General features: G+C 44.6%; 1 protein-coding gene and 1 pseudogene across 4 annotated transcripts in view; one reads left to right on the top strand and one right to left on the bottom strand.

The window, feature by feature from the left end:
• The window catches only part of SLC16A12 (solute carrier family 16 member 12), a 201,686-nt gene extending 195,033 nt beyond the window's left edge, over window positions 1-6,653 (top strand). For all 4 annotated transcript variants that reach the window (XM_056529231.1, XM_056529230.1, XM_056529229.1 and 1 more), the window contains exon 7: window positions 4,451-6,653. In XM_056529231.1, the coding sequence (XP_056385206.1) occupies window positions 4,451-4,674 (224 nt within the window). In that variant the 3' untranslated portion in view covers window positions 4,675-6,653. The remainder of the gene's footprint in view (window positions 1-4,450) is intronic.
• A 1,275-nt stretch (window positions 6,654-7,928) lies between these two features.
• Window positions 7,929-23,511, bottom strand: part of LOC130283156 (interferon-induced protein with tetratricopeptide repeats 5-like) — a 37,217-nt pseudogene continuing 21,634 nt past the window's right edge.

Genomic DNA, 23,511 nt, shown 5'->3' with positions numbered 1-23,511 from the left:
GTACAGCATACTGCTTAATTTATTTTGGACCTGCTTAATCCTTTCCACCTTGCTGTAATGCGGTAACATGTCAGGCACTTTATGTTTATACCGGGGGTCTAGTTCCGTCTACACCCAGTAAAGGTCGTTCTACTGCCTGATCCAGCACTCTTCGCAGGGCACGCTCCAGGAAGAAAACAAACGGTATGATGTCGCTGATGGTGCCTTCGGTGCGACTGACCAGGTTTGTCACCTCCTCAAAAGGACGTATGAGCCTCCAGGCATTGCGCATGAGCCTCCAGTAACGTGGCAAAAAAATTCCCAGCTCCGCAGATGATGTCCTAGCACCCTGGTCATACAAATAGTCATTGACGGCTTTTTCTTGTTGGAGCAGACGGTCGAACATTAGGAGTATTGAATTCCAACGTGTCGGGCTGTCGCAAATGAAGCGCCTCACTGGCATGTTGTTTCGCCGCTGGATATTTGACAAGTGCGCCATGGCCGTGTAGGAACGCCTAAATTGGCCACACACCTTCCTGGACTGCTTCAGGACATCCTGTAAGCCTGGGTACTTGAGCACAAAGCGTTGTACAATCAGATTACACACATGTGCCATGCACGGCACGTGTCAACTTGCCCAACCTCAATGCCACCAACAAATTTGTTCCGTTGTCACAAACCACCTTGCTGATCTCCAGTTGTTGCGGAGTCAGCCACTGGTCCACCTGTGCGTTCGGGGCTGACAGGAGTGCAGGTGCGGTGTGACTCTCCGCTTTGAGGCAAGTCAACCCCAAGATGGCGTGACACTGCCGTATCCGGGATGTGGAATAGCACCTGGGGAGCTGCGGGGGTGCCGGTGATGTGGAGCAAGACGCAGCAGTGGAAGAGGACTCGGCCGAGGATGTTATGGAAGAGGATGGAGTAGGAGGAGTAGAGGAGGTGGCAGCAGGCCTGCCTGCAAGTCGTGGCGGTGTCACCAACTCCTCTGCAGAGCCACACTTTCCATGCTTGGCAGCCGTCACCAGGTGTACCCAATGCGCAGTGTAGGTGATATACCTGCCCTGACCAAGCTTTGCAGAACAGGTATCAGTGGTCAGATGGACCCTTGCCCCTACACTGTGTGCCAGACATGCCATAATTTCCTTTTGCACAATGGAGTAAAGGTTGGGGATTGCCTTTTGTGCAAAAATTTTTCGTCTGGGTACCTTCCACTGCGGTGTCCCAATGGTGTCCGGGTGCCGATGCATGCTGTCTGACTGTGCCACTAGCTCCTTGTGACGACCTCCCCCTGCTTCCAACTCGTCTCCTCCTCCTCTCTGTCTCCCCATCTGAACTTTCCCCCTCTTCTTCTCTTCTAGCGGGCACTCACGTGGCATCCACGGACACATCGTCATCATCAACACCTTCACCGCTATCTGACACCTCAAGAAAGGAAGCAGCAGCGGGTACAACATCATCATCACACCGTACGTCCATGTGTGTAATGCTGCCTGACTGAGACATATCCCTGTTAACTACATCCTCTGGCAATAATGGTTGCGCATCACTCATGTCTTCAAACTGATGTGTAAATAACTCCTCTGACGGATCAAGTAAAGCTGCTACGGTGCTAGTGTTGGTGGTGGTGGCAGGCGGGCAAGTGGTAGCATGAGAGGTGCCCGAAGCTAAGCTAGAGGAGGAGAAGGACGGTGCGTCAAGGTTCCGAGTGGAAGCTGTAGTAGATTGGGTGTCTTGTGATAGCCAGTCAACTAAATCCTCAGAACTTTGGGGATTCAGGGTACGTGGCCTCTGAACACTGGCCATTCTAGGGCCAAAGGGAATCCCAGCATCATGATGACCCCTGCGGGGTGGCCTTCCTCTGCCTGACATTTTTTGGGTTAAATTTGCAAAAGTGTCACACCAAATGTGATTTGCACTAGGGTGACACAATTTGACCTGCAGGCAAAAAAAAGGGCAACTGTGTCGTGAACTGACAGTGACTACTGATTTCATTTAACAGCCAAAAAAGGTAATTTTTTTTATTTGCACAACTATCACACCTAATGTAATTTGCACCAGGGTGACACAATTTGCCCTGCAGGAAAAAAACTGGCAACTGGGACGTGAACTGACAGTGACGTGACAACTTATTTTATTTAACAGCCAAGAAAGGTATTTTTTTTTTATTTGCACAACTGCCACACCTAATGTGATTTGCACTAGGGTGACACAATTTGCCCTGCAGGCAAAAAAATGGCAACTGTGACGTGAACTGACAGTGACGACTGATTTTATTTAACAGCCAAGAAAAGTATTGTTTTTTAAATTTGCACAACTGTCACACCTAATGTGATTTGCACTAGTGTGACAATGAGCAAAAAAGCTTGCCAGCGGAGTTCCCTTTTTAAAGGACTACTCTGGTGAAAAATTTTATCTGTGAAAAAAAAGCATTAAAGAAAGTTATATAACATTATAATGTGCTTACGCTGTCCATATGGTAAGGATCTCGGTCCTCCTCTTCTTTCTGTCGCTCACCGGAAGCTCTGTACTTTTCAGTTTTCTGATGACGCTCAATTTCTTTTTTCATCGCTCCGCCGCCTCCTAGCCCGGAGTCGGCTACTCCCCCCTCACTAATCTATTCATTTATTTGGGTTTTCTGAGCTGCTATATGCTTAGCTCAGCAAACGCTGCTGGCAAATCTACATTATAGATGTGCGCATGCGCACATCGTTATCGCCGCTGACCGATAAATCAGGGGAGGGCAGGAGCGGACAGGAAATTAGACTAATGCATTATGGGAGATGTAGCCTTTTACGCTACACTACATATGCACTGTACCCGGAAGTGACCGGATTTTCGGACGGGCATAGCGGACAAACGGCTGGACCGATTCGCGTGGAAATAGCATCTTTGGAAAGGTAGGAGTCTAGGCTACATTATAGTATTAATTTAGAGCATCAGAGTTCTCCTTTAAGCAGTGGTCCCCAACCAGGGTGCCTCCAGCTGTTGCAAAACACACGGACTGATATATTTCAGCCCTTTGAATACTGTAGTAGTTAGTTGATTGAAGGAACTTAAGTTTTATACTGGAGTACCCCTTTTAACCAGCGGTTCCCTCCCAACCAGGGTGCCTCCAGCTGTTGCAAGACACACGGACTGATATCTTTCAGCCCTTTGAATACTGTAGTAGTTAGTTGCTTTAAAGAAAAAAAAGCTTGCCAGCGGAGTACCCCTTTTATGCAGTGGTCCCCAACCAGGGTGCCTGCAGCTGTTGCAAAACACACGGTTTGATATATTTCAGCCCTTTGAATACTGTAGTAGTTAGTTGCTTGAAGGAACTTAAGTTTTATACTGGAGTACCCCTTTTAACCAGCGGTTCCCTCCCAACCAGGGTGCCTCCAGCTGTTGCAAGACACACGGACTGATATCTTTCAGCCCTTTGAATACTGTAGTAGTTAGTTGCTTGAAGGAACTTAAGTTTGATTCTGGAGTACCCCTTTTAACCAGCGGTTCCCTCCCAACCAGGGTGCCTCCAGCTGTGGCAAGACACACGGACTGATATCTTTCAGCCCTTTGAATACTGTAGTAGTTAGTTGCTTGAAGAAACTTAAGTTTGATTCTGGAGTACCCTTTTAACCAGCGGTTCCCTCCCAACCAGGACTGATATCTTTCTGCCCAAAAAAGGGCTTTTTTGGGTGCTGTCCTTAAAGCAGATGTTACTCTAGTGCTTTAGAAGTAAACTGGACCCTGAATACACCACCTAGCAGCAACCTAGCTATCGCTTTCCCTATACAGCAGGAGCAGCTTCTCTGACCCTCCAGTTCCTAAGCCTGCAGCATGCTGAATGAGGCTAAAATGGCGTCCGTGCAAGAGGTAGGAGGGTCTGGAAGGGAGGTACTGCTGCTGATTGGCTGTAATGTGTCTGCTGACTCTGACTCACAGGGTCAAAGTTTACTGCAATGTTAAAGTATAGGTGGCGGATCGAACTTCACATATGTTCACCCGGCGATGCGATCGCGAACATGCTAAATTTGCCGGGAACTGTTCGCCGGCGAACAATTCGCGACATGTCTACTTATCATATACACCATGCCGGTGATAGGCTGAGCACAATGTCATGTAAGGAGCCTGGGCTCTACCTTCTCCCTGCTCCCCCTGCCTGTTACACGACACTGAGCTCGGTCAATCACCAGTCTAGGCGGGACATCACAGCAGCTGGCAATCCAATGATCGCAGTGTGACGATCCATGCACAAAGAAGCAGGAAGAAGATTGGGACCGGAGGACCGAAGAGCTATATCGGGGCAATGAGGGAGCGATGTAAGGTGAGTTAAAGTTTTTTTTTTTTTTTCTTATTCAGCCTGTGCACAGTGGGATCATAAAAAAACCACACTACACTACTCCTTTAATAATTTTAAAGATATAATTGGATGCAAATATACCTATTAAATATTTATAGTAACTTGCTGATTGTCTTCTCTTATCTTCTGCAGGTTGGCTGGTGGATACAACTGGAAACTATACAGCTGCATTCCTTTTAAGCGGGTTTTCTATGATATGTTGTGCCTTTTTATTAGCATTTGCCAAATTATTTAAAAAGGTAAAGCGGAAACAGAAGACAATGACCGTACCCACATCTGACACCAAGCAAGAGATCTGGACTAATGGAGATCTGACCTCCGCAGCCACAGAAGAGTGTAACCAAAGGGAAGTTTAGATCCATCTGGAAAAGGTGTCATAACTAACAATGATTTAGGAAACCTGGATTTTAAACAGGCAGAAAAGAGAAAACCAACAATATATTTTTTAGTTGGTAATACATTTTTCCTTTTTAAGTACCAGTCAGTGTCTTTGCAGGCTAAGACTTAATACTTTGTCCATTGCACAAACAACTTGTTAGAATTTATTTGCTGGTTAATATCCCTATTGCATAGCAAATGCAGAAATCCTGCACTTTATGAGGAACATTCTTGAAATAAAGAAGAACCCTGTTGACCTACTCCTAAAATAGGAGTAGTTTTTAGTATTTTACAGAATATTTTAAACTTGACGTCCCATGGTGAGCTAGACCTGTGGATGAGCGATGGTTCAATTCCTATGCAATGCAATAAAAGAAGATGATTGAGGAATGTTTCAGTCTTCTCTAGTCAACTAGACATAAAGCTTTATTTTTTAAGATACAATGAGGACTACTTAAATTCATCCCGATGTCACCGGAGGAAAAGCATGGTGGAACTTTCTGTGCCACGGTGAAGACTGCATTGAAAATTACATCCAAATTGTTTGAACAGTGACAAAAAATTGCTAATGTATCACTTTTTGTATGGTAAAGAAAATGAAAAGTTTACCAGCTCAGTAGTAGAAAATTCAAAAATGATATGGCTGGGTTCACACATAGTTCTTTGGCCAGTTTTTGTATGGTGAACACCAGGAGTGAAACTGACACAGAAACTTACATGATAAGATTTGCACCTTTTTCTGTGGTTTGGACCCACTCCTGGTTTAGACAAAATTTTGACTAAAGTACTACATGTGAACCCAGCCTCATATGTGCCCTGGTTCATGTGTATTGTGATTGATAAACTTGTTATTAATTTGTCTTCCATGTTTTGGGAGGCTATCTCCAATTTTTTATGTCATGTCATTGGTGCTGAATAAGTTCTTGATATATCTGATTGGCAGTCGGAGCCCTGAATTCCCTTGCATAGAACCAAAAAGATCCCCAGGGATTCCAGGGCAAATACACAATCAACAACCTTTAGGGGTCACCCCCCAAGGGGTAAGCCCTAAACTAGAACCCCCCCCCCCTAAAAAATATATTTTATTAGTAATCCAAGTTAAAACACCTTGCATAGACATAGATTTAGGAGGTAACATTCTGGCTACTCGTAGCCACCACTTGAGGAAGTATGAGAGTTTACTGCGTACTGTTTCATTGTTGAGTGCAATGTGTAATAGTATACAGTAAGCTTTAAGTCATTTAATCAAATAAAATTAACACGTAGCAGATACACTGTGACTTTTCTGCTGCAGATTCAAAGCTTCAGATTTTATTCTGCACATTTTATGCTGCATAATTACACTGTTCAATTGTACTAAAAGAGTAGCTGAATATAAATAAATACATGAATACAACATAAAATCTGCAGCCTGAACATCTAGTGTATAGGCTATGTGTGAACATAACTTAAAGAGGAATTCCACACAGAATATATATTTACATGAGTAAAATATGTATTCAGAAATATTGAGCGGACAAAATAATAATTTTACATATAGGTAGGTGATAGAGTTAGTGAAATTGTGAAATGGTGACATTGCTCTTTATGAACAATTGTATATGTGTATCACTGAAAAAGCCCACACACACCTCTGTGACTCTTACAGTTCTTTACATTGGAAATGTTGGAAATTTATGTTGAAGCAACAACAGGCAGTATGTATGCAGTACATGTGAAACTAAAACTGAAATGTGTTGTCACTGTATATGCACCTTGCTATTAATGGGGAAGAAATGTCAGGCCCTTAAGATAAGCAGAGCTGTTTTTTTCCATCATAGGCAGTAGTAATGGCTACACTTAAAGTATTCAATGTTTCTTTACTGTAGACTACTTTCTGTCCAATGTGCCTTAATTTTTCAGGCTGTTATTATGGTGTCACATCAACACTACACATTAAATTCCAAAACATACAAGAAATAGGATATGATTTTTCCACTTTTTTTTGCATTAAAATTATGATTGAAATGATATGTTTCTTTGCAGTTCTTCTGTTTATAGCAATTTGATTTATATATTATTATATATATATTATATGTATAGATTTTGCAGCTAATATGACTGACAGGTAGTAGATTCTTCTTGTGTCTAAAACTGAAGGCATGAGATTAAGGGTAAGTTCACATCTATCCAACATGAAATTTGATTGTATACATCAACAACCCAGGTGAAAACAGACGATGAACATGTATTGATGGTAAGAACACTGCAGGCTTTTATTAAGCAATACAGTAAAATATACAACACTGTCCAAATAACATGGCACCAATGAATAAAACAATAGATAGCACACGACCGTTGACAGATAAAGGCTAATAAGGAGTCTGTGAGGGCCCTAAATATCCTACTCAATAAATTTTGCCCCATCCTTTGACTATTGCCCTCTGCTATAATAAATCTGACCAGAGGAGAGGAGATTATGAATTATCAATGGAGCTGAGTTCTCTTTGTAACCCCACAAGTACAGGTAAAAGTCCACAACCTCTTTAAATTTAAAAAAATAAACATAAATTGTGTGACCCCTTACACATGGTTATGTCTCCGCAAACATTAGTCTCGCTCAATGCTCTTCCTAAACCCAATAGTCCAGATGTCCAACCCAATAGCATTGAGGTGAACAACATCCTCTCTGTGCAAGTCACTGTCTGCCCTTCCAAGTCTTTGTGCCGAACCTAATTTTATTTATGCCTCATTCAACTTACCCTGTGTACAGTTGAAGGAGAACTCCGGGATGTACAACTTATCCCCTATCCTAAGGAAAGGGGATAAGTGTTAGATCCCGGGGGTCCGACCGCTGCCCCGCCCCCCCCCCCCCCCCGCAATCACCCAAATGGAGCCCCGGCTCCCTGCATGAAACGAGCGTTTTATTGACCGCAGCACGAAGCTGCGTTGACTTGCATAGACTTGCATTGAGGGGATGGGGCGTGATGTCACAAGGGGGCAGGCATGAACACGGAAGCCCGCACACAGCGTTCGGAACTCAATGTAAAGGACGCTGGGTAGCGGAGTGACCCTTTAAGACTTTGTAAGTTCTATTATTTTGGATGCTTTGTGAGAGAATAATAATTACGGTAGCAGATGCTGGATTTTTTTTTGCATTGTTATTTGGCACATTACATCATGTAAAATATAAACAGCACTTTGGGTTATTGTAGAAAGAAGACACCAGTAGAAACAATGTTCAGCATAAAAAGAAGCTTTACTAACATTTTATTAGCATCACCTACTGACATAGGTAGATATGTCATTACTGTTTATGGAGATCTAAACATATCACTATAGTGCATGGAGGATATAATGAATTGCTGCACAGCTGTTGATCTGAAACATATAAGACACTCAATATTTTTATGAACAACAGGCATTTAAAACCTGTTATACATACATATTCTAATAAAAGACCTTCTACCTATTTACTATAAGCTTAATAATAGTTATTTTTGGCATGGCAATAGAAAAAAATACTAATGTACACACTATGATTATAAAGGCTGAGATGTGAGACTCCTCCTACACAACAGAACTATCTATAATGCAATTTCTATGCAAAATTATTAGTGAATTTGTGACCTTATTTATTAACAGCTTACAATAGTATGTGGCAGCATAATTTCATTTTATAAAGTGTCAGTACATGTAAATTACACAATACAATACACAATACAATAGCAACGACTCACAGTACACACTGAAGCTATCGTTCCATGTAGCAGGATCTGACTGCAATCATGCATATAGGTGTGGTGTCTGGGGTGTTGCAATGATATTACAGGGTCTGGTGGTATTAACCCTTGTCGTGACACCATGGTGAGGTTTGCTTAGTATTGGAGGTCCTGCCGCCAACCGGCCCACAAACGGCAGGGATAATAAACGGCATGTCCACAACAGACTTTATGAGATAACTGGAAACTTTTGCTTGAACTTTTATGCAACAGTCTTTACAATTGTACAGTTTCTCTTGAGGTAACCGGGATGCAGGTTCCTCACAGGCTTTGCTGGGACTTGTGGTTTTTAGCTTTAAGCAAGCCACTGTGCTACTAATTATAAGATTTGAGAGGAATTGTAGTCACACAGGATTTGTAGGTTGAGCTTTATAACTCACGGTTTTAGTGGCTGCTGGTCCTTTAGGCTTTGGCCTAGTTGAGATGAATGAAGATATGCTGATTGTGCTTGCTTGATAGTCCGGAACTAAGAGAGAGAATTTAGTGTCTTATATACAAGGGGGCTGAACTAATCCCATTGGCTGCAAAGCCTGTAAGACCTTAACCGAGAGAACTCTGGGTACATCACATGACCCAGGAAGGTCCTAAATATCTGAACAACTATTATAACATATCACATGACCTAGGAAGCTCCTTTACATTTTGATTACCTCTATATACATTAAATAATATACAGTAACTGTAACAGATTTATGTGAAGCGAACAAGGGGTAAGCCATGTAGGAGAGCCCTGTGGAAATGGAGGGACTCTAGCTGAGGGGACTTTAGACAAGGACAGGACAAGGTCCTGTACCGGGACACCTCATAGGTTAACCATTATTTTGAATAATAAAAATATATTGAACAAGAGTATTAACAAAATGATCCCCAAAGAGTACATGTAGCTCCAAACAAATAAAATAGACAGAAGCTATATTAAATATAATTGAGCCATAAATTTTGAATATATCCTTCATTGTCTATGCAAGATGTAAGCCCTCAATAGTTGATTCTCCTTTTCTGTTCCCACTATGCTCTCCACTACAGCCGCATCCTCTTCCCATTTAGTATAAAATCCCACTTCTATTTCACTTTCTCTTTCATATCATTAACTTCAGTTCACAAAGTTCACTCACATATTCCTCATTGTACGGATCATATTTTAAGGCTTTTTCATAACAATCAATTGCATCCTCTCTTTCCCCTTTAATTTCATGGACAAAGCCAAGCAAAGCAAATCCCTCAGCATCATGACTATTCCTCCTAAACTTCCTTGAAAAAATTATTTTTAGAGCAGTTTCACTCTCTTTGCTCTCATTCTGGATTATAGCAATCTGCAGACACTTTTTATTGTAGTGTGGTAATAGTGGGGTGTGAGGTGCAGGACAGATGTTGTTCCCCTTCGGGCAGATGGTATTAAACCCTTGTGTTCATGACACCAGGGTGTGGTTTAGCCTTAACCACCCGAAGGTATACTGCTGGATCCTGGGCTAGGCACGGGGGCATTGAAGACACCAATGCCAAGTTATTGACATTGGTAGCTGCTGAGGGTAGACAATTGTTACAGTCTATGCAGTACAGCCAGGGCCCAAGGAGGTGACCAGTGAAACAGAGACCTCGCAGGTTTGCTGGGACTTGTAGTAGACAGGAGAATTTAGTGCAGGCCTCGCTGGATAGACAACAGACTGGACTTAACTGACAGGGCTGTGACTTTAGCTTACTGTGCACTTGACTTGTGGCTGCAGGACTTGACTTAAGGCCTCCAATGTTCTGGACACACACACTAAGACGACTTGCCTGCACTGGACCTCAGGAACAAGAGAGAGAAGCTAGCTCCACTCAGGGTTTATATGGGGGAGACTAGCAGGGAGCCCGTATGTCACCTTTGGGGTCAGCTGGTCACTAGTACCTCCTGGGTAACAATCACATGGCACATTTATTAAAGTCATAACACAGGATATAATGCATAACATATTTACATGGGGGAAAACAACTGCAGGGGGCCCTGGGGACACTGAGGGACACTGCCTGACAGGGCAGGAGAGTACGGGGAAACACCATCCCGTACTGGACCATTACAAGCTCCCCCTCTTAATTAAAGTCACCCTCGATGCCCAGTCCTGGAGGCCAGAGGACCAAAGTGCCCACGGGGGCCAATGACAGTTCCTGGGGCATTTTTGTGCAATGTCCTTTCCAGGTCTGGGAAACACAGCAATGAGTCCATAGGCGCTCTAAACAGGTGTGGAGATCTTGTAATTGTAATCTCCTTCACAACATTTTCCAACAATTATATACATAACAATTGGACAAGACATTTCAGATTGTGCTGCCTGACGCTATCTACCCAATGCCTTGGCTACTGGGGTCCCTTGGTTTGATACACTTCCCCCCAGAACGCTATACATAGATTCTAGATAAAAGGTTACATTTACGTTTGAGTACCTCTGTCACTACATGTGTGTTGTGAGGCTATCAGGAATACCTTCTGGCCAGTAAAGTATCCTGCACACTGGGACAGGAAAAACATTAGACATTCACATTATAGACATGGGTGGACTGAAAAATGTACAAAGATACAAGTCCTATCTAGACATGCTGACTGACTCATATACACATTACTGACTAAATTAGTGATAGTGTACCTACTATATTGGACTATGTGGGATACTTAACTTTTATTTGAATGAGAGTTAATCCCTATACCTTGCTGGGAGTTGTCCTTGGGTGGACCTTTGGGACCTAAGCAACACTACTTCAGGAGAGCCTGGAACACTTGCGTCTTCTGGAGCTCTTGGTACTGTTGGAACTATGACTTGGTCTTCCTCAGCAAATTCTAGACTTGGTACAGGGTCAGGATTGGCAGGATCCGGAGTTGCTGATTGTGATGTTGGAGAGACTGGTGACAGAGTTGGCGTATAGACTGGCGTATAGACTGGAGCCAACGGTGGCAGGACTGGAGATGAGTGGCAATTAATGTTGGTGGAACCGACCCCAAGGCTGGTGAGACACAGAAGACCGCTGGCTTGGGGAAAACATAGGGAAGTCCATAGATGGATGAATCCCCTCGCCTGGGATGTACTTTCTTGCAGGTCTGACAGCTGGAGGAGATGGTGCGGGGAGCACTGGCAGATCTTCTTTTAGACACAGTTTGATTCAGTTGTGATGCACAACTTTTGGCTCATACCTAGGCTTTTGCACCTCGTACACGTCAGAGTATGGATAGGGTATGGCCGTCACGTGTACAGTTCCGTCTTCCAGATAGAGTCTAATTTATGGGTCCTTGGAAACTTTCGCAGCCACACTTTAGCACTCAATTGAAGCAGTTTGGCAGAGGCATGACGGTTGTATTCCTGTTGCTGTCTTTGTTGAGCCTCGCCCATATTTTTGCTGACTATCTCCTTTGCTTTATGGATTCTTCTCTGGTGGTCTGAGACCTATTCCAAGGAGGCTTGCAGAGAGTTATTAAACGGGGCCTGGAGCCCAAACGTCCGGTCTTTAGACAGCTGCCCATTTCGCCCCATCATCAAGTAGAAAGGGGTGTACCCCGTAGAACAATGGTGTTGTTATAGATCTCCAAAAGTTCAGGTAATAGTCGGGGTCACTCTTCTTGTCTTTACACAGAGGCTGCTTGCAACATGTGGATAAAGACTTGATTGATGTGTTCACAGAGCCCGTTCCCTTGGGGGTGGTAAGCGGTAGTCCGGAGTTTCTTGCAGGCATGAAATTGGCACAGCTCTAGAAAGAATTGAGCCTCGAAGGCCGTTCCATGGTCCTTTACTACAGACACCCAAGGGTTTGCACCCAATGGGAGTAGAAGATCTGGGTCACTGTTTTGGCTGTGAGATCTTTAACAGGTACAATGACAACCCATTTGGAGTAGTAATCCACCATGGTGAGAGCATAAGAGTACCCAGACCAGGTAGGAGACAACTTGACATGGTCTAGCACGACCAACTGGTTACGGCTTTCACTCTGGATGGAATGGAGGGGTGCTCTGGCGTCCTTGCGCACATTCTTGGTGACATTACAGACTGCACATTCACTGCACCATTTCTCAATGTCGCTCCACATTCCGATCCAGTAGAATCTGCTCCTGACTGTAGCTTCGGTCTTGTGGACGCCAAAGTGTCCCGACTGATCATGGAATGCATTGAGGACCATCACGGCATCTCTTCGGGGAACCAGAATCTAATGAAGTCAATCACCAGAGACCGGATCCAAAGAATTTTGGCACAACAGTCCCTTGTGCACAAACAGTCGCTTCCTCTGTCGCCGCAGACGTTTCAGCTCATAATCACACTGGGCCCGGCGTAGACGGGTTGGTACCTTTTTCGCCAGCAGGTAGTCCAACAGATCCCCCATAACTCGACATTTGTCTTGAAGAGTCTTCCAGGAGTATAGGTCTTCTTGAACCTTTTCGAAACCTGGGTTTGCTGTCCTCGAGGGAGGTCACATCATTTTGATTCATGAACCGTTGATAAAATGGGAGTCACGCCCCCTCCCATAGGCTTGCATTGATCGACAGTAATCAGACCTGGAGCGAACACGTCCCGGGAACTGATTTTAACGGGGAGCGGCGTGCAAGATCACGGGGGTACCCAGCGGCAGGACCCCCGCGATCAGGCATCTTATCCCCTATCCTTTGGATAGGGGATAAGATGTCTAAGCGCCGGAGTACCCCTTTAAAGCAAGTAGTGCCTTCCCCACAGCATCATTTGGATTCTTCTCGACTGCAAGTTTCAATAGCTCTAGTGATTTACATTCCGATGCTGGACATTTTCTGCCATTGAAGCCATCCTATCTATAGACCACGGTTGCATATCCAGGAATCCACTCAGGATCTTCTGGCTCGAGCTTCAAGGCCTTCTCAAAACATTGTTTTGCTTCTTCATAATATTGTCCACAAAGCTTGAGCAGTGACCAGACTTTTTCACCATAGATTTCCGCTATGTCTGGTTTATCTTTTAGTTCCTTAGAAATCTGCTCAACTTTTTCTCTATATTTTTGAGAATCTTCATAATCTGGTCCAAATAGTAAAACACCCAAGCATAATTTCCATATGTCACCAAATATCTGTGATCAGTTCCATCGGGATTGTTCTCTTCAATCATTTCTTCAGCTTTCTCTAAATTTTCTATCACTTTTATGTAGATTGTATACCATGTATTTGTTCTTGGTGACAAGAAAAGTCAGCTGGTCATACAGTCTTTCTTCTAATTCATCGGGGTCTTTGTCTTTCAAAAAAAGTTTCCACATAAAGTGACATTTAAGTTGTAGTAAACGCAGCTTCAATGCCTCCTTAGATGACCCACTATGATTGAAAATAAAAGATTTGTATTAGAAATTAATTTAAAAAAAAGTTGTAACATTTACACATAAACATGTACTAGAATGTAATTAGAATGTAACTAGAATGTTTTATTCATTGGGTGCATTCTAGCCACTGTATAGTGAAAGAATTTTTGATGTGTCTGTGCCTTTTAGGTTAAAGTGTACCTGTTGTTTTAGGTGATTTTTCAGGATAAGATGCCTTGTATGTTTGTACATGACAAGCAGCACTATTTCTGGACATTAAATAAGGCTTAAATTGTGGCACCGATTTAGGGGGTACTGTGCGTTGGGTGTTCGAATATATTTGTGATGGCAAGGCACTGTTAACCTACACGGTTCGAGAATAGTACAGCTTCTCTTGGGCTAGGTGCTTGATAATAAATACACTGATGTCAGGTTACGGATAACTGTTTTTACTGAGGCAGGAGTAGATGTTACAATCCTCACAGCGCAGATTTGAGTAGAGGAGATGCAGAGTAACCATTGGGAGCCCTGTAGACTTGCTGTGACTTTTAATATTTTACACCCACTTGTCTTTACTTGTTGCAGACTTAAGACTTTAGACTTAATTCTGAGGCCTCCCATGCTGACTACGGTTCTGGGTATGAACAATCACTGTTTGGCCCGTCGACTCACCTGGTCCTCCTGGGTGGGGAACACTTGCAGAATGGTGTGGGCTCTTGTTTGAAGATTTTCATTATGCTACCCTTGAATCATCTCACACTCCTGCTGTCTCCACTACACACTGCAGCTCACACTGAGCTTTGCACTCCACACTAGCCTAGAGCTAGACTGAACTCAGACTAGGAAAAGACTGAACTGAATAACTCTTCCCCCCCCTACACTATACATATGGCTTAGCTAGGGAGCCTCCCATTGGGTAATCAGGGTCACATGGGTACTGTGCATCCTGCCTAATAACAGATATCCTGTAAATTTCTTAAAGATATAGTACAAAACATTATAGCAACCGGCAAAGAATATAGTGAATTTTAAGGTATCATACAAACAGCAGGCCTAGCACCGGCACCTGAAACAATGTTTACCTACAAAATACTATACGTCTTGTATTTTTTTCTGCTCAACTGCCTTAAAATAACTTACACCCAATGGACCAATTCAAGTCAACAGCATCCGTCAGGACCCAGTGGTGTCTGTTGTGCAATGGGTCTGTTCAGCTCCACTGAATGAACCCCGAATCTGATGGAGCTCAGCGATGATGTAAACATAACCCAACTTGTATATGGTATTTTTATAGCAGATTTCTGCTCTGCATGCTTAATTTATAACTTTCTCACAGCTGGTGAGCGGAGCCTTATGTCTATGGTGTCTGCAGAGAAGGAGATACTGCACCTCTATGTTTCTGTACCTGCAGCCTGGAAGGCATGATGAAGTGAGCAATCTAGACTGTGCATAAAGCGTGAAGCACTGGGGTGAGATTTCTTAGTTACAGACTTGTGTCTGCTGTCTCTGTCACTCTGCAGTATGTGTGTGTTACAGGCACTGACACCACTCATATATGTACCTCCCCCACCCCTGAATAGACTTAAATTGCTTGCAATTTTATCCCTGACTAAGCTACAAGACAAATTCTGAGCAGACCAGGACAAAACTATGCTGATTTTCAGAGGTAAAATCTCTAATTGGAGTTGATTACTTTTCTTTTTCTTCTCCATCCGGCCCAGACAGTCATGTCAATTCTTCCATCCACAATTCGTCTCCACAGAACCTGCCAGACAAACATTTTAGGATCCGTATTCTTTAGGCACCTATAGCGCTCCATGCAATAATAATAACCCCTTGGTGTCTCACACAGTGGAGTAAGTAGATAAGCAGAATGGGGAAAGAGTAGGTAGGTACCCCCACTAAGTAGATCCTTTCACATGGTTTCCCCCATTACCAAAGTGCCCAGAGTAGGTAAGTGTCTGTAGGTAGGTCCCCATGTAGGTACCTGTTGGTATTTACTCCCTGTAGGCAGTAGCAGACTCCTATAAGTAGGGATTACTCCCTGTAGTAGGTCCCATTGTAGATGGTAGCCCCCCTTTATCACGTTTAAGCCCGCAGCTTATGGTTGCAGTTCCCATATACTGTATAGTAGTAGAAGGTAGTAGCAGCAGCAGCCTAGGTAGTAGTCATAGTAGAAGCCCCCTGTCGGTAGTAGTAGCAGCTCTTTTTAGGTAGTAACAGCCCACTTTAGGTAGGTAGCATCTAGAGATGAGCGAACTTTTCAAAAATTCAATTCGGCCGATTCGCCGAATTTTCCCGAAAAGTTTGTTTCGATACGAATTTGTTCGGGGCGAATCGATATTAAAAAAGGCTATTTCTAGCCTACATACAGCCTCTATAGGGGTATAGAACACTTAGCTGTGTCCTAAAACGCATATGGAGTGTGCTGGGGTAGTGAAATAATACTGTTATTCAGAATAGCATGCAGATTACCGGCATCGCTCTTAGAATCACTGCCGCACAGCAGCACAATGACAGAGCCTGGTGGTGGCATCAGTGTCAGGAGACCATATACTGACTGAATGACCTAGCGTGGAGGTGTTGGCAGCACGAGGACACCATATAGTGGCTGAATGGCACAGCGTGGAGGTGTTTTCAGCATGAGGACACCATATAGTGGCTGAATGACACAGCGTGGACATGTTGGCAGCAAGAGGAGACCATTTAGTGGCTGAATGGCACAGCGTGGAGTTGGCTGTGATGCACTAGTACACTACACATCAGGGCTTCACAATCCCCCCCCCCCCCCAAAGAAAAAACAACACAATATATGACATTTTTGACAAAGATTTCTCATAGGTAGCACCCACTATCCAAAAATTAGAAATTTCCAGACCCAGGCCCCACCTCTGCGGCATCAGGAACCCATATATTGCCTGAAGGACACAGCCTGGAGTTGGCTGATGCACCAGTACACACCCGGGCTTTACAATCCCCTCCAAAAAACAACATTTTAGAATTTTTTTTAAAGAAATACATTTGTGTAAGAACAAGCGCATATCCAACAGTTCACAAGACTCTATAATGCAGGACGGTGGACCACCCAAAGACATTCTTCTCAAAAATAATAAATCACACAATGTTTGAAATTTCTTTACAAAAACTAATTCAGTATGTGTGTAAGCGCATCTGTCTCCAAAAGATCAGATCACCAAAGGACTTTTTTCGCCCAAAATGATGAAGCAGAGTTAATCCCTGTCCGTATTTTTATTAAATTTTTTTTCATAAAAAAATCACACGCAACAAGCGTTCATTTGTGTAACGATTAGCATTCTGGAAAATTCGATTTTATTACCGATAAAATTATCAGTAAATAAAAAAAAAACACTACCCAAGAGTGTTTAATTACCCCATACATTACACCAGGAGCAGTCAGTAGTAGGCCTCAGCAGTACCCAAGAGGCTTTAATAACCCCCTACCTTTGCACGATGAATTGCGAGATCGAGCAATACCAGGTGTGTTATGCCCTCAGATTTCAGGGGCCGCAGGTGCGCTCCACAGAACGGATTAGCGTGTCTCTATCTTTCATCGACAGGTGCTGGTAACCCGCTAACTCCCGGAAAGGTAAGCTGCCGCAAAGCAGGTGGTCTCCCCTGGCCCGTTTGGCTCCAGAATTTCCACTACTGCCACACCACGCTGACTGCCAACCGTGCTAGCGCCTTGCTGACTCAAGGGCAACCTGCAACTCTCTTCTCCCGATGATGAACCCCCTTCTCCTGAGATCAAGCAATAGCAGGTGTGCTATGCCCTCAGATGTCGGGGGCCGCAGGAGCGCTCCACTGAACGGATTAGGGTGTGTCCATCTTTTTTGGTAGCACCCGCAATCCAAAAATTTTAAATTCCCAGACCCAGGCCCCACCTCTGCGGCATCAGGAACCCATAGATTGCCTGAAAGACACAGCCTGGAGTTGGCTGATGCACGAGTACACACCCGGGCTTCACAATCCACCCCAAAAAAACGAAAAATTGTATTGAAATTGTCTGACAAAATACCTGTTTTTTAAAAACAAGAGCATATACAGCAGTTCAGAAGAACTGCAGGATGGTGGACCACCAAAAGACATACTTCTCAAAAATAATAAACCACACAATGTTTGAAATTTGGTTAAAAAAATGATTACATGTGTATAAGCGCATCTGTCTCCAAAAGATCAGATCACAAAAGGATTCTAATCGCAAAAAATGATTAAGCAGAGTTAATCCCTCTCCATATATATTTTTTTCAATAAAAAATCACACGCAACAAGCGTTCCGTTGTGTAACGGTTAGCATTCTGCAAAATTCTATTTTATTAATGATAACATTATCAGTAAATTTTACAAATACACTACCCAAGAGTGTTTAATTACCCCATACATTGCACCAGGAGCAGTCAGGAGTAGGCCTCAGCAGTACCCAAGAGGCTTTAATAACCCATTACCTTGCCCGATCAATAGCGAGATCGAGCAATAACAGGTGTGTTATGGCCTCAGATGTCCTGGGCCGCACTAGCGCTCCACTGAGCGGATTAGCGTGTCTCTATCTTTCAAGGACAGGTGCGTGTTGCACGCTGAAACCAGTTTGTGATAGGGATCTGGGATTGAAATTATTTAACCTTAAAACGAGGAATTACCAGTAAGTGAGGGTCATAAGCTGGCGTTGATTAAGTCCCTGCCCTTTGTACACACCGCCCGTCGCTATAAGCGATTGGATTAGTTAGTGAGTTGGTTAGTGAGGTCCTCGGATCGGCCCAGGTGGGGTAGGAGAAGGCCGTGGCAGAGCGCCGAGAATTTAACGATCATTGTTGAAATTTGCATTAAGCATGTATTTAGCTACTGCTAAACATCCAAAAATTTAAGGCCCAAGGCCAGAGGCACCAGGGAGGTAAGTAGCTCCTGAAAGACATAGAATGAGTCTGGAGCATGCATTTGCAGTACCCAAGAGGTTTTCATAACCCCTTACATTTAAAGATCAATGTTTACATTTGCATTAAGCATGTATTTAGCTACTGCTAAACTTCAAAAAATTATAGGCCCAAGGCCTGAGGCACCAGGGAGGCAAGTAGTTTGTGAAAGACACATAATGAGTCTGGAGCAGTCATTCGCAGTACCCAAGAGGGTTTCATAACCCCTTACATTTAAAGATCAATGTTGACATTTGCATTAAGCATGTTTTTAGCTACTGCTAAACTTCAAAAAATTATAGGCCCAAGGCCAGAAGCATCAGTTTTCCCCATATTAGGAGCATAGTTGTCCCACAGATTAGGCAGCATAGATGTCACCTAGATTAGGCAGAATACATGTCCCCCAGATTAGGAGCATAGTTGTCCCCCAGATTAGGCAGCATAGATGTCCCCCAGATTAGGAGCATACTTGTCCCCCAGAGTAGGCAGCATAGATGTCCCCCGGATTAGGAGCATTCTTGTCCCCCAGATTAGGCAGCATAGAAGTCCCCCAGATTAGGAGCATAGATGTCCACCAGATTAGGAGTTTAGTTGTCCCCCAGATTAGGAGCATAGTTGTGCCCCAGATAAGGAGCATTGTTGTCCCCCAGATTAGGCAGCATAGATGTCACCCAGATTAGGAAGCATAGATGTCCTCCAGATTAGGCAGCATAGATGTCCCCCAGATTAGGAGCATAGTTGTCCCCCAGATTAGGCAGCATAGTTGTCCCCCAATCAGCGCAGGCCGGTCAGAGACAATCAAAGGGCCGTATGTGGCAAGCGGGCCGTAAAATGCCCAGGTCTGCCCCAGAGGGTTTCATAACCAACCACAATAGAGAAAATATTGTTGTAGGAGCATGGTCAATCTAATCAGACCCATCTGTCATTGGTGGCTGGAAATCCTGGCTGATCCATCCCTGATTTATCTTGACAAACGCCAGTCTCTCCACATTTTTAGTGGACAGACGAGTTCGCCTTGGGGTGACTATGGCCCCGGTCACACTAAACACCCGCTCTGATGGCACACTACTGGCCGGGCAGGACAGCTTTTCCAGTGCAAACTCCACTAGTTGCGGCCATAAATCGAGTTTGGCTACCCAGAAGTCCAGCGGATCTTCAATAGTTGTTGGCAGGTTCATGTCGAAGTAAGCCACCACCTGCTGGTTCAGGTCCTGTTCCATGTCCACCTGCTGCTGATGAGTAGCTTCACTATGCGGCTGAAGGAAGCTACTCATCAGCGACTGTAGGCTCAGGCTGCTGCTGATTGAGCCGGTACTGCTCCTGCCACCCCTCCCCTCCCCAGCAGCCGTGGCAGTGGAAGGTGAGCACAGAGGGCCCCCCGAGTCAGACCTGCGAGTGGACGGACCATGTGGCCGTTAGGCATCGGCCAACCGACTACGTAGAAGCTCCCTGAAGTAGGTCAGTTTGTCCTCCCTCTCAGTGGGTGTAAAAAAGGCCCACATTCTGGGCCGGTAGCGAGGGTCTAATAAGGTGGAGATCCAGAAGTCATTGCGCTGACGAATTTTGACAATTCGGGGGTCACTACGCAGGCAACTAAGCATGCATCGTGCCATTTGTGGCAGTGACTCGCTGGGACTACCTGCCTCCATCTCCACTGCATACTGCCACGGTGTGTCTGGGTCCTCTGTCTCGCCTCCCTCGTAATAAGTCTCCAGCTCCTCTGGATGCTCCTGCTCCTCCTCTCCTGTCCAATGACCAGAAACACCGGCCATCTCATCCACCGTAAACTGTGCTCCGCTCTGCCCCTCATCATCCTCCTCCAGTTCATCCCCCACAGGACTCATGTAGCCTTCTGATGTAGGCGCAACGTCTCCATTGCCGTGACCAGCCATGTTTTCAATAATTTTTTGGAGTAAATGTAGGAGTGGAATTACGTCGTTCATGGCGTAATTTGAGCGACTAACAAAAAATGTGGCTTCCTCAAAGGGCCTCCGCAAAGGCAGGTGTCACGTATGAGCTGCCACTCGTTCACATTGAAGTTACACAGGGGAGTACTCCTATCTGCTTGTATCATCAAAAAATCTGTGATGGATTTTCTTTGTTCGTATAGTCTGTCCAACATATGGAGGGTGGAATTCCAACATGTGGCAACGTCACAAATGAGACTATGTTGTGGGATACCGTTCTGATGCTGCAGCTCAAGCAAAGTGTGCTTGTCGGTGTACGAGTGGCTGAAGTGCATGCACAGTTTCCTTGCCATTTTCAGGACGTCTTGCAAATGGGGTGAAGACTTGATGAACTTCTTGACAACCAGATTCAACACGTGTGCCATGCAGGGCGAATGGTTCACACTTCCTTGTCGCAGCGCGGCCACAATGTTCTTCCCATTGTTGGTCACCATGGTTCCCATTTCCAGATTTCGTGGAGTAAGCCATATTCGGATTTCTTCCCCAATGAACTTTAGCAGTTCCTCCCCTGTGTGACTCCGTTCGCCAAAGCAAACCATGTGAAGGACGGCTTGACACCGCTGTGCCCTACACACGTGGTACGATGAGCACATTCAACTTCTGCGCCGTTGGATGAGTGGGCGCATACTGTTGTCTCTTGGACATGGCTTCGCCGATCGATTGTTGGCGGAATGGCTGACTAAGAGCGGAAGAAGCAGGAGCGCAAGAAGGAGGGTTTGACACAATGCTCCCTTCAGCTGAGGTGGGGAGCCTTGGCTGGATGACGGAGGGAGCGGATGGCCACTGGGTGATGCAGCAGGCTGGACCACTACATCGGAGCCACGGTTATCCCAGGCCGCTTTATGGTGGCGAATCATGTGTTGACGCAGGGCCGTGGTGCCGAGATTGGGACCCTGGCCACGCTTCACCTTCTGCCGACCGATTTTGCGTGTGACTACGCTAAGGTCCTCCGGATTCTTTATGAAGAACAACCACACCGCAGAGTAGCTGATTTTCCCACCCGCAGTCCGCACTATTTCACTGCTATCTGCGTCTCCAGGAACCCCTGTTCCACTACCTCCCTGAATGGTAGCTTGCTGTGAAGCAGGTGCTCTCCCCCTGGCACGTTTGGCTCCTGAATTTCCACTACTGCCACCACCACGCTGATTGCCAACCGTGCTACCACCTTGCTGCCTCATAAACAAAGAGCAAATCTCTTCTCCTGATGATAATGAAGCCCCGGCTTCTGCACCCGGCTCCCAATTGCGATCGGATGCATCATCAAAAGATGTGTGCACGTCACTGATGTCCTCCTCGTGTTCCACAACAGTGTCTGCCTCAGGACCCTGAACAATTGAAACACCACCTCCCACGTCACTCTCAGCATCACTACTTGGCCGCCTTGCGGAGCAAGCGACGCATGTCTCCTCACATTCTTGGCTGCCCATTAGCTGCTGACTGTCCTCTATTACATCGTCCTCACTAAATAGTGGAGCTGAACCCAAAGCATGAGATACTTCTTTGGGAGAGGGAACAGCATAGGACAAAGGCAATGGGATTACGGGGACTGCTCCTGGGCCATGCCAACTGAGGGTTGTGTCTGAGGAACCAAACAACTCTTGACTGGGCTTGTCAGATGTCGCTTGTGATGATGGGGATGAGTGTGCAAACCAATTGACGATGGGGATGAGTGTGCAAACCAATTGACGAGGAGAGATGGGTCGACGACACGACCGCTGGGTGTTAACGGGAGCTCAGGCCTATTGCTGCGACTCCTGCTGCCACTCGCCCCAAGTCTGCTGCCAACTCTGCCTGACGTATGTAGGCCTCTGCCCCTTCTCTGTGCACGTCCTGGCACTTCCCTGCCTGACATACTTATTGTCATCCCTAGTATATGGTACGCTATTTGCTTGTATGTAGGCCCTTTGCAATGATAAGGACACTGTTAAGCGTATTTGTACGCAGGAAAAACTTTTCATTCTTTCATACACCGGCAGGTGTATAACGTGTGGTAGAACACTTAATTTAGCACAGAGACAGAAAAAAAGGTGGTATATGGTACACTATTTGCTTGTATGTAGGCCCTTTGCAATGATAACGCCACTGAAAAAGCGTATTTGTACGCAGGAAAAACTTTTTTTCTTCTTTAATACACCGGCAGGTGTATAACGTGTAGTATAACACTGAATTTAGCACAGAGACAGAAAAAAAGGTGGTATATGGTAGGCTATTTGCTTGTATGTAGGCCCTTTGCAATGATAAGGCCACTGAAAAAGCGTATTTGTACTCTGGAAAAACTTTTTTTTCTCTTTAATACACCGGCAGGTGTATAACATGTGGTATAACACTGAATTTAGCACAGAGACAGAAAAAAAAGGTGGTATATGGTATGCTATTTGCTTGTATGTAGGCCCTTTGCAATGATAAGGCCACTGAAAAAGCGTATTTGTACGCAGGAAAAACATTTTATTTTCTTTACTACACCGGCAGGTGTATAACGTGTGGTATAACACTGAATTTAGCACAGAGATAGAAAAAAAGGCAGTATATGGTACGCTATTTGCTTGTATTTAGGCCCTTTGCAATGATAAGGCCACTGTTAAGCGTATTTGTAAGCAGGAAAACCTTTTTTTTTCTTTCATACACCGGCAGGTATATAACATGTGGTATAACACTTAATTTATCACAGAGACAGAAAAAAAGGTAGTATATGGTACGCTATTTGCTTGTATGTAGGCCCTTTGCAATGATAAGGCCACTGAAAATGCGTATTTGTACGCAGGAAAAACTTTTTTTCTTCTTTAATACACCGGCAGGTGTATAACGTGTGGTATAACACTGAATTTAGCACAGAGACAGGAAAAAGGTGGTATATGGTAGGCTATTTGCAATGATAAGGACACTGTTAA

Source organism: Hyla sarda, chromosome 7, assembly GCF_029499605.1.
Source record: "Hyla sarda isolate aHylSar1 chromosome 7, aHylSar1.hap1, whole genome shotgun sequence".
Classification (NCBI taxonomy): Eukaryota; Metazoa; Chordata; class Amphibia; order Anura; family Hylidae; genus Hyla; species Hyla sarda.
This window is presented reverse-complemented; position numbering and strand designations above follow the sequence as displayed.